The sequence below is a fragment of the Peromyscus eremicus genome, chromosome 13 (assembly GCF_949786415.1).
Source record: "Peromyscus eremicus chromosome 13, PerEre_H2_v1, whole genome shotgun sequence".
Taxonomy (NCBI): domain Eukaryota; kingdom Metazoa; phylum Chordata; class Mammalia; order Rodentia; family Cricetidae; genus Peromyscus; species Peromyscus eremicus.
Genome location: NC_081429.1, coordinates 55,584,856 through 55,597,037, shown reverse-complemented (window position 1 = coordinate 55,597,037; position 12,182 = coordinate 55,584,856). Strand labels below are relative to the sequence as shown.

The 12,182-nt window shown below is 40.8% G+C and overlaps 1 protein-coding gene across 16 annotated transcripts in view; it reads left to right on the top strand.

Moving 5' to 3' along the window:
• Ccdc150 (coiled-coil domain containing 150) overlaps positions 1–7,355 on the top strand; it is a 91,675-nt gene extending 84,320 nt beyond the window's left edge. For 14 of the 16 annotated variants that reach the window (XM_059278376.1, XM_059278375.1, XM_059278381.1 and 11 more), the window contains 6 exons: positions 2,772–2,966; positions 3,349–3,417; positions 3,504–3,665; positions 4,707–4,793; positions 6,623–6,742; positions 7,025–7,355. In XM_059278376.1, coding sequence (XP_059134359.1) covers positions 2,772–2,966; positions 3,349–3,417; positions 3,504–3,665; positions 4,707–4,793; positions 6,623–6,742; positions 7,025–7,147 — 756 coding nt within the window. In that variant the 3' untranslated portion in view covers positions 7,148–7,355. Of the gene's footprint in view, positions 1–2,771; positions 2,967–3,348; positions 3,418–3,503; positions 3,666–4,706; positions 4,794–5,533; positions 5,667–6,622; positions 6,743–7,024 lie in introns of those variants that run through there. The other 2 variants (XM_059278384.1, XM_059278382.1) reach the window with 2 other exon arrangements.
• The last annotated feature ends 4,827 nt before the right edge of the window (positions 7,356–12,182 follow it).

Sequence of the window (12,182 nt, the reverse complement as noted above, 5' to 3'; positions counted from 1 at the left end):
ACAGTAGAAAGTAGGGGAGAATGAAGAAAAACCAGATGGGAGCATAAGAAAGCCGTAATACTTTCTGGTGATTGACAGTCAGGGCCAAGCAAAATGGTTCTGTTGAAAAAGAGAGCAAGTAACTCAGAAGGCTATTTTAATAGAGGAATAAACAGGTAACTGTTGTATACTGAGCATGGAAGAGGAAGGTATACATTTTTGTGTGCTTTTATTTGCTTACAGTTTGATGCTTTGTTTTGGTTTTGGTGTGATTTTATTTTGTTTTCTTGGTTTTGAGGGGTTTTGTAGTTGTGTTGGGATTTTGTTTGTTTACTGAGAAAGAATTTAAAGTGCAGTGGGTCAGGAAGGGAGAAGATCTGGAAGGACTTAGGTGAGTAGAAGAATATGATCAAAATGTATTTAAATTTAGTAATTGTTTTAAGTAATAAAAATATAACTAAAAGTAGTAAACATACTCAAGACTTGAGGTAAATTGTGTTTTAACAAATTTGATACATTTAGTAATTGTAATTGACAGATGCAGTTAACACGTTAACTTCAACTAATATTTATAAAAGTTTTGTGACCTGCAAACCACTGTATAAATATGTTCTAAAAAGCAAGTTCTATGGGAAACAAATAGGTATCCTAAATGTAAACAATACCATTGATTAGAACTTATTGCTCAGAACACGTAGAAAAATGAAACCTGGGCTGGAGAGATGGCTCAGAAGTTAGGAGCACTCCTTGATCTCACTTTGTACCAGAAATGTGTTCCTGGCGCCCATATGGCTCATGGCCTCCCCATAATTCCCATTGCAGGGGATCCAGTGCCCTCTCTGACCTTATTGGGAATGAGGCACATGTGGTATATGTACATACAGGCAGGTAAAACACTCAAACACATAAATTAACCTCAATTTAAAACGCTGAAACCCTAGAGGAAGCATCTGAGATAATGGTGACCAGTGAGGGAATCTGGCGACAGAGTGCCATTGGTTCCGTGCGTAGTTCAGAGCATTGCTGACTCCCAGCCCTGCCTGTATTAGCTACATATTCATTCTCTCTAAGTGGCTTGACTTCTGAACCCATTTCCTCTGTCATAAAATCAAGGTCATCACCACTACTTTTCAGGTTTGTTTAAAGAGTTAACTTGGAAAGCATCTGGGCCATATGGCCAAGCATAACTAGACATTGGTGTTAGTCTGCCGTGAGGCCGCTGTGGAGTGGGTCATAGATGGTAGTGATGGCAGCAGAGGGTGTGCTGGACCAGGAAGATCTAAAGACAGAACCCTGGGGTGAGAGCAAGGGCAGAAAGCCTGACTGTGTGTTGTCAGACACCCCCAGCCGTGAGGAGCCTTCCCTCTGTTCATCCCCCTTCAGCTCCTCTTTAAAACTCAAGTTGTGTGATTTAAAGGAACATTGTGAGGACCAGGACAATGTAAAGTCATTCATCATATTACTTTTCCATGAGACAAAATTATTAAAGTGCTTTCAGAACAAGAAGCAACACCATCAAATGCATGCAATAGTAGTGAACACCTGCCATGTGTATGCAACTACTCTAAATTTATTTTCATTTTTAGAGCCATGAGACAACAAGAAAATGATTGTAGTGTGGTAGTAATCACTGAGCGATGACTGTGTACCAGGTGCTGTCGGTTGTTCTTTACTCTTACCCTTTGCTCTTGGGGGGGCCCCGCCACCCAGCTCCCAAGTGAACACTCAGAGACTTATTCTTACTTACAAATTCACAGCCTTAGCTTGGCTTGTTTCTTGCCAGCTGTTCTTAAATTACCCCATCTGTCTTTTGCCTCTGGGCTTTTACCTTTCTCTATTTCTGTATACCTTTCTTTACTTCTTACTCCGTGGCTGGCTGTGTGGCAGGGTGGCTGGCCCCTGGTGTCCTCCTTTTCTCATACCTTGATCTTCTCCCCCCAGATTTCTCTTTCCATTTATTCTCTCTGCCTGTCAGCCCCACCTATCCTTTCTTCTGCCTAGCTATTGGCCATCCAGCTCTTTATTAGACCGGTCAATTGTTTTACACAGGTATAACACAGCTTCACAGAGTTAAACAAATGCAACATAAAAGAATGTAACACATCTTTGCATCAATAAACAAATGTCTCATGGCATAAACAAATGTAACATATCTTAAAACAATATCTACAACAACTGAGTTCTGTTTTCTTTCTTTACTTGTTTTACTTAACACTAACTTACCCCTTACGTAGGCTATCTACTCATTTTTCAGTTGATGAACCTGAGGCTTGAGGAAGTTAATTACACAAACCTACTCATAGGTGACGAAGCTGAGACTGGAACATGGGTCTCTCCACAGTCATGCCTGTAAAATGCAGCTCATGACTATACATAGTTCACATTCATTGTCTAAAGAGTATTTTATCTCAAATGTTAAAAATGGTGAAAAATCACTGGATTTGTTGCTCTATAAATCTGTGTATCAGACATGCATATCATTTTCTTCTTTATTTTTTATATGTGTAAGTCTTTGGCCTGCATGTAGGTCTGTGTTTCATGTGCATGCCCAGTACCCTCAGAGGTCAGAAGAAGGCATCAGATCCACTGGACCCGGACTTACAGATGGTTGGGAGCTACCATGTGGGTGCTGGGAATTGAATCCGGGACCTCTGCCAGAGCAGCTGTGCTCTTAACTGCTGGGCCATCTCTCCAGCCCCCACTCTCTTTGTAAATGTAGGAACAAAGTGAAGCTTCCCTTACCGAAGGGCAGGTAGAAGTGTGCCTTCTCTCTTGTTCTCTCGTCTTCTAAGCTGAAGAAAGCTCTTGATGAAGCCAACTTCAGGTCAGTGGAAGTGTCCCGGACAAACCGAGAGTTACGACAGAAGCTGACGGAGCTGGAGAAAGTGGTGAACAATAACAAGGAGAGACTGAAGAACCAGAAGGCCCAGATAAAGCTGCACCTGTCGGCCAAGGCAAACAACGTGCAGAATCTGGAGAGGATGAAGGTGATCTGAGCAGCCCAGCCCTCTCCTTGCTGCTTCAGCGGGTTGGGAGGGTCCGAGCCCTGAAAACAGCGTGTGTTCTCTGGGAAGTGGGCAGGTTGCCTCTGTGGGATCCTCTCTGCTTTGGTGGAGACACTGCTGTGTACCTGTGGGTCTCATTGTGCTTCGGGAGCATGTCTGTCTCCACCCATCTTTTCCAAGGTGGGCGGTCCTCATGTACACAAGGTGTACAGAAGACGGCCCATCCTGACTCTTTTGGGGTCAGTGGACTAGATAGGAAATAGAGCCCAGAAGAAACTGAAAACTTAGAATTCAGTCAGCTAAAAACCCAAGTCAGTCTACTGGCCATTACCTTTTTTTATGTTATTTGAACATTTACTTTCAGCAAATAGAAAAAGAATTGAGGCAAATGGAGATAATTAAGGACCAATATCAGAAAAAGAACTACGAGCAGGTAAAGTGTGATTCCCACAAACCACTTACTGGTCATGTGAGACTCTAACTTGGTTTCACCGTGTGTCCCTTCTTGTTCCCCACCAGTCACTGAGTATCCAGAGATTTGTCTCTGAAATGAATGCCCTGCAGAAAGAGATGGAGCGGTTAGCCAAGAGCCAGTGTGAGACCTCGGCGCGGAATAAACAGCAGGAGCTGAGACTAGTGGCCGAGCGGAAAATGAGGCAGGAACTAGAAAATCGGTGCGAGGTAAAGACTTCTTAAGGTTCCTCTCAACAGTTGCTAGCAAGTATATGTGCCTAAATCCGGTGAAATGGCACTTAGATTTGCCTAGACTCTATGAAAAAAATAAAAAACATGTTGTGGTGGTTTGAATAGGTATGGCCCCCATACCCCATAGACTCATGTGTTTGAATACTTGGCCCATAAGGACTGGTGCTATTAGGAGGTGTGGCCTCGTTGGAGTAGGCTGGGCCTTGCTGGAGGAATTGTGTCACGCTGGGGATGGGCTTTGAGGTCTCAGAAGCTCAAGTCAGTTCACTCCATGCTGCCTGTGAATCAAGATGTAGAGCTCTCAGCTCCTTCTCCAGCACCATGTCTGCTGCATGCGCCGTGTTTCCTTGATGTGATGATAATGGACTGTCTGAAACTGTAAGCCAGTCCCAATTAAATGTTTTCCTTTATAAGAGTTGCCGTGGTCATGGTGTCTCTTCACAGCAATAAAACACTAAGATCCATGTTGAAAATGATACATTCGTTACTTCCTCATTGTAGTGACGAGAACACCTGACACAAACATCTTAAAGGAGGTCAGGTCAAAGGTCATAGATTTTAGTCTGTAGAACCTGGCTCTGTTGATTCTGGACCCCAGGTGAGGCTGGACAGCATGAGAACAGTAGCATATAGAAGGAGACAGCCCACATCATGGCGCACAGGACTAGACTGGGTATGCTAGCCCCACTTCCTAGAGTTTCCAAAATAAACCCACCAACTGAGATTAAGCATTCAGCCATGAGCCTTTTGAAGGACATTTCATACTGAAATCATGGTAGTTTGAAATATGGAAAATAATCTTCATTCTCAGTTTGCTTTTACAAAAGAGCTAGAGCAGAGACATTAAATCCATAAACCAAAATCCAACTCTTTGGATACAATATAGATTAAATTGTATTAAAATACAAAGTAGAACTTCAAAGTGTCCTGTCTTGTTTCATGATCTAGTTATAAATTTGAAGCATTTTGGTTCTATATGGCACATTGGAAATTTATTAAAATCTATCACATTTTCAGGAATTGGAAGTAACTATCAGACAACTGAAGAGATGTAAAGAAGCAACAGAGAATAAACTAAAAGAAGCCAGTGTGGAATCAGAACAGGTGAGCCAGATCAGGCACTTACAGAGGTACGGCAGCCCTAAAACACAGCACTGTGAACTCTGCCAGGGACATAGTTGTCAGGGGTACAGCAGGCAAAGGCCAACAGTTTACTAAGTGTAATCTTTATTGTGAAGAATTTTAGATAAGATGTCCTGATGATGACCAATGCTAGAATATTAGTGAAATCTGATGTCTAAGAACATACCACTCAACAGAAGGGAAGGGGGCAGCAAGGTGTGGATCTGGTGTATTGCTCCCAGACATGAGTTGTCTAAATCTAATCAGAAAGTGGTTGGATATTCCTGTACCATTCATGCCACTGCTCTTCCCCATGTAGAACCTTGGAGGCTACAGTAATGACAGCCTGGCACCATATGTCGATGGGTGTTAAGGTGGCATGCGAAGGAAATTCTAAAATATCACAATAATATAGCAGTCCATTTAACATTTGTCCCTGGATGACCATTAAGTTACATGGCAGTATAACCTGCCAATGAGTATATTAGAAAGAAAAGGATTCTTGACAACCCCAAGTTTGAGTGCCAACTATGATGCATTCTACGTGCCCTTAATAAAGTTACATTTACTCTCATTTTTGAGTGTGTGAATGCACATGCATATATGTTCATGTATAGGGTGCATGTGTATGAGTGTAAGCATGCATGTGGAGGCCAGAGGACAACCTTGGGTATCCTCGGGTACCATCCACCCCTTTTTTTTTTTTTTTTTTTCTGAGACAGGGTCTATTATTGGACTGGAACTCAGCAGCTAGACTAGGCCGGCCAGCCAGCGTGTCCCAGGGATCTGCTTGTCTCCTCCTCCCTGACTCTGGGATTACAAGTACATGCCACCACACCCAGACTATCTTCTGATGTGGGTTCTGGGAATCAAACTGAGGTCCTCGTTCCTACATAGCCAGCACTTTACCCAATGAGTTGTCTTCTCAGCCTGTGTTTACTTTCTCTGAACTATTCATTACTGTGTTTACAAAATAATACATTAGCTGATACCCACTACTGTCTTACTCTAATAGAGTTTTCAGTAAGTTTCAATGTCAGTTCCCTCTCATTTGCCATACAATAGGAGGTGTAATTTATTTCAGTCTTTCTCTGTACTTCTGGCAAAAAACACTTGGAGGAAGGGTTGGGCTGGGTTTGGAGAGTGAAGGTGTTGGTGTTACCAGGTTGTCCCAACAGACCTGAAAATATTTTTGTAGTTCCTGAAAGTCAAGTTATGTTCTAGCAAAGGAGTCCAGTGCTTTCATCTCATTATCCCATCCTGTGCCCACATGATGGCCTCACTGATGTCAGAAAGTGCCTGGAAGCACACAGCTGCTAGCCCCACTCTGTTAGTGCTCCCTGGGAGCACACAGCTGCTAGCCCCACTGTTAATGCTCCCTGGGAGCACACAGCTGCTAGCCCCACTCTGTTAATGCTCCCTGGAAGCACGCAGCTGCTAGCCCCACTCTGTTGGTGCTCCCTGGAAGCACGCAGCTGCTAGCCCCATTTTGTTAGTGCTCCCTGGAAGCACACAGCTGCTAGCCCCACTCTGTTAATGCTCCCTGGGAGCACACAGCTGCTAGCCCCACTTTGTTAGTGCTCCACCAGGTATAGGATACACAGGGGGCTCTGATGAAGCGCCTGGGAAGCAGGAGCCTACACGCATCCTCTAAGGCCTCGCTCAGAGAGTGCTCCCTCAGCTCAGTGGCTGTGCAGTGTACGACACAAACATATGGCAAGGATCCCTGTGATCATTTGAGTCTTCTGATAGCTAGGTGTAAATCTCCCAGACTCATACCCAAAAGAACTTGTGGCCATTTCTGTGTTCAGATAACAGCTAATCTGGAAGAAGCCCACCGCTGGTTTAAATGCAGGTTCGATGGCTTACAACTTGAGCTGACCAAAAACCGGCTGCAGAGGCTTCCCCGGGAAGACAAATGGCCAGAAGAGGTGAGATTGGCATGGTGGTTGTGAAGAAGTATGAAGTTTTCCTTCTCCGTGTCTGACTACAGGAGCCCTCTTAGTCATCTATCTGCTCCTTATTCACCTGTGGGTTTCTTTCAACTACTGTTAGGAACTAATGGACTAAGTTTCTCTAGATGTTTTACCTTCCCCAAGCCATCGAGATCAAATCTACCTATCTGAATGTATTAGTGGCATTACGGAGGTAACAGGCTGTAAACACTGCTGGTTCTCATCAGACAGAGTTGAGTGTATTTTTTCCCCCTACAGAATCAAGATAAGCAGTTTGATATTGCATCCAGCCAGTCAATTCTACATCGATGGGAGACTAAACAAAACCTTGGGCTTATGCCTAAGAAGTACCATTCTGACACAGAGAAGAAATGTCCTTGACGAAGGAGCCTCCTTGTGAGAAGTTTTGCCTCCATGATTCTGCTGGCCAGCAAGCGGGGCTGGCCTGTTCTGTATTTAAGAACATGCTGTGTGACGAGGATTGGGGACTTTGTCCTTCGTGAAGTCTTTTATGTTATTGCAGAACCATCCCATCTTTTTCGTCTTCTTCCCTATTTTCCACACAATAAATTTAAATTAGTTTGTTTTATATAGTAGATGCTGTCACATGATATTTGCCATTTTTCAGAAAGAATTTAGTGAAGTGTTAAGTGAAATGGCCACTAAATAATACAATGCTTTGTGTCCGTGAGATATTCGAGACACATCTTGTAGGAGCCTCTCTAACTGGCTGTGATCAATTAGTTGTAAACACCATTAATCCCAGACCAATCAAGAGTACTCTCTGGAAATGAAATGATCTGTAAAAACAGGAGACACTCTTCTGTACCTTCTAAACGTACACACTTCTGGGTGGTCACAAAGTGTATCTTTAATAAGATTTATAAACAACACATGTCAAAGACTGTATTTACAGTTTCTTTGGTTATTAAAAGGCTGTTTATTGAATGCAGGAGTCTGATCTGCTCCTCCTTACACTAGTAAGTAGCAAACTGAGCTTTGTATTATTTCAGCTATTAAATGGTGGGTTGGATAATCTAGACTTACCATACATAAAGGATTGGCATAATATCTGAACTAATTCCCAAGTAATAGCATTTTATGTTGCTACAATAAGACCTAATGTAAGTATGCAATTATGATAAAGCAAAGAGTAGAGACTATAAGACTACCCAGGGTTAGAGAGTCCAGCACTCAGTATCTGATGGCAAATGGCAAAACTGAATTTATTGCATGCTATATTTGAAAGGAGAACCTTATGATTCAGGCCAAGTCCTGAGCACACTGCTGATCTTTTATTAGGAGTTGGGACACATGGAATTCAAGCTTCATGGGTTGATGTCTGCATTAGTTACTTGGGTGAAACTGTGCGTTGATTGACATCCAAATCCACTTCTATTTTTGTGGCTTTCAGAAGAATGGGACTGTCATTGCGTGGTGGGCTTGACAAAGCGTGTACACTAAAGAACATTATAACCAGTCTAGTGGACAAGCTAGAACCTACTTCTGAGGACTGTTGTTACCACGGCCTTAGAAGGATCTGTTCCTGGGAGGATGGCATCATTTTATCCTTGATGCGCCCTTTGTTCTTGGTTTCAGGTTAGTGGGGCTGTACACTGAAATGTGACTATACACACACTGAATAATGAAAATATTAACTGTCTTTCCTGCTTAAGGAGGAGAAATTATATAACTTTTATTGCTCATAACTATTTCTGTGTTATGTTTTGAGTATGTCCCCTCCAAAATTCTTGTTGAAACTTAATACTCATTGTAATGGTATTAAGAAATGGAGGCTTAGAGGATGTTGATTGTACCATGAGAGCCTTTAGGAATGGATTCATGCCTTTAAAGGGGCAACTGCCTCCGGCCCTACTGACCGAAGACAAAGCTTTTAGCACCTCCAGAGGACACCAGTTATAAGGTGCTAGCTAGAAGTGGAGCAGAGTCTCATCACACACCAACCCTGTCAGCGACTCCATCTGGACTTCCAGGCCTCCAGAACTGTGAGAAGTTGTTTCTGTTCTTGATAAATTTCCTACTCTCAGTTATTTTGTTTCAAGAAGCAAACACACACAGACATTTGATTGAGGAATTTAAACTTGTTTATAGTGTCTTTTGAGTCTTGTACACTATTGTTAGCCATAGAAGTCATTTCTCAAAAAGATATTAATGCTTTAGGACTCTGTGTGTGTGTGTGTGTGAGTGTGTGTGTGTGATAAATATATATTTGATAAATGTATATATAGATATATTTGATATATTTGATAAGAGTGTATATGTGATAAATATATTTGATAAATGTATATATAGATATATTTGATAAGAGAGAGAGTGTGTGTGTGTGTGTCTTGTGGGATTATTTTAGCTATCCTGGGTTTTTTGTTTTTCCATATAAAGTTGAGTATTGTTCTTTCAAGGTCTGTGAAGAAATCTGTTGGGATTTTGATGGGGATTGCATTGAAACTGTAGATTGCTTTTAGTAAGATTGCCGTTTTTACTGTGTTAATTCTACCTATCCAAGAGCATGGGAGATCTTTCCATTTTCTGATATCTTTTCCAAAGATTTAAAGTTCTTGTTATACAGGTCTTTCACTTGTTTGGTTAGAGTTACCCCAAGGTATTTTATATTATTTGTGGCTGTTATAAAGGGTGATGTTTCTCTGATTTCCTTCTCAACCCATTTATCATTTGTATATAGGAGGGCTACTGATTTTTCTGAGTTAATCTTCTATCCCACCACATCACTGAAGGTGTTTATTAGCTTTAGGAGTTCCTTGGTAGAATTTTTGGGGTCACTTATGTATACTATCATATCATCTGCAAATACTGATCTCTCTAAGACCTTTATCATGAAGGGGTGATGGATTTTGTCAAAGGCTTTTCCAGCATCTAATGAAATGATCATGTGGTTTTTTTTTCTTTCAGTTTGTTTATATGGTGGATTACACTGACAGGTTTTCATATGTTGAACCACCCCTGCATCTCTGGGATGAAGCCTACTTGATCATGGTGGATGGTTTTTTCTGATGTGTTCTTGGATTCAGTTTGCCAGTATTTTATTGAGTGTTTTTGCATCAGTGTTCATGGGGGAGATTGGCTTATAATTCTCTTTCTTTGTTGCATCTTTGTGTGGTTTGGGTATCAGGGTAACTGTAGCCTCATAAAAAGAGTTTGGCAATGTTGCTTCTGTTTCTATTGTATGGAACAATTTGAGAAGTATTGGTATTAGCTCTTCTTTGAAATTCTGGTAGAATTCTGCACTGAAACCATCTGGCCCTGGGCTTTTTTTGGTTGGGAGACTTTTAATGACTGCTTCTATTTCCATAGGGGTTATAAGCTTATTTAAATTGTTTATCTGGTCTTGATTTAATTTTGATATGTGGCACCTATCAAGAAAATAGTTCATTTCTTTTAGGTTTTCCAATTTTGTGGAGTACATGTTTTTGAAGTATGACCTAATGATTGTCTGGATTTCCTCAATATCTGTTGTTATGTCCCCCTTTTCATTTCTGACTTTGTTAATTTGGATATTCTCTCTCTGCCTTTTGGTTAGTTTGGAGAAGGATTTGTCTGTCTTGTTGATTTTCTTGAAGAACCAACTCTTTGTTTCATTGATTCTTTGTATTGTTCTCTTTGTTTATATTTTATTGATTTCAACCCTCAATTTGATTATTTCCTGGCGTCTATTCCTCCTGGGAGAGTCTGCTTCTTTTTGTTCTAGAGCTTTCAGGTGTGCTGTTAAGTCACTAGTGTGAGATTTCTCCATGTTCTTTATGTAGGCATTTAGTGCTATGAATTTTCCTCTTAGCACTGCTTTTATTGTGTCCCATAAGTTTAGGTATGTTGTGCATTCATTTTCATTGAATTCTAGGAAGTCTTTCATTTCTTTCTTATTTCTTCCTTGACCCAGTGGTGATTCAGTTGAAAGTTGCTCGAGTTTGTAGGCTTTCTGTAGTTTGTGTTGTTGTTGAATTCTAACTTTAAGCCATGGTGACCTGATAAGATACAGAAGATTATTCCAATTTTTCTCTCTCTGTTGAGGTTTGCTTTGTGACTGAGTATGTGGTCGATTTTAGAGAACGTTCCATGGGATGCTGAGAAGAAGGTATATTCTTTTGTGTTTGGATGAAATGTTCTGTAGATGTCTATTAAATCCATTTGAGTCATAACGTCTGTTAGTTCCCTTATTTCTCTGTTAGGTTTCTATCTGGCAGACCTACCCATTGGTGAGAGTTGGGTGTTGAAGTCTCTCACTATTAGTGTGTGAGTTTTGATATGTGATTTACGCTTAGGTAATGTTTCTTTTACAAATGTGGGTGCCCTTGTATTTGGGGCATAAATGTTCAGAATTGAGACTTCATCTTGATGATTTTTCCTGTGATGAATATGAAATGTCCTTCTCCATCTCTTTTGATTAATTTTAGTTTGGAATCTATTTTGTTATATATTTGGATAGCCACACCAGCTTGTTTCTTGGGTCCATTTGATTGGACATTCTTTTCCAAACCCTTTACTGTGAGATAATGACTATCTTTGAAGTTGATGTGTGTTTCTTGTATGCATCTGAAGGATGGATCCTGTTTTTGTACCCATTCTGTTAGGCTGTGTCTTTTCATAGGTGAATTGAGTCCATTAGTATTAAGAGATATTAGTGACCAGTGATTGTTAATTCCTGTTATTTTTTGGTTTTGGTGGTGGTAGTGTATGTGTGTGTGTTTTCCTTCTTTAGGATGTACTGTTGTGAGATTATTGCTTATGTTTCTTTGGTTGCAGCTAACTTCCTTGGGTTGGAGTTTTCCTTCTAGTACTTTCTGTAGGGCTGGATTTGTGGATAGGTATTGTTTAAATCTGGTTTTGTTATGGAATATCTTGTTTTCTCCATCTATGGTGATTGAAAGTTTTGCTGGGTATAGTAGTCTGGGCTGGCAAATGTCTTCAGTCCTTAGTCTCTTAATGTCTGCAAAAAGTCTGTCCAGGACCTTCTAGCTTTCAGAGTCTCCACTGAGAAGTCAGGTGTAATTCTGATGGGTCTGCCTTTATATGTTACTTGACCTTTTTCCTTTGCAGCTCTTAATATTCTTTCTTTATTCTGTATGTTTAGTGTTTTGATTATTGTATGGTGAGGGGACTTTTTTTGGTCTAGTCTATTTGGTTTCTGTAAGCTTCTTGTATCGTGATAGGCATGTCCTTTCTTAGGTTGGGAAAGTTTTCTTCTATGATTTTGTTGAATATATTTTCTGTATCATTGAACTGGAATTCTTCTTCTTCTATTCCTAATATTCTTTTTTTTTTTTTTTTTTTTTTTTTTTTGGTTTTTCGAGACAGAGTTTCTCTGTGTAGCTTTGCACCTTTCCTGGGACTCACTTGGTAGCCCAGGCTGGCCTTGAACTCACAGAAATTCGCCTGCCTCTGC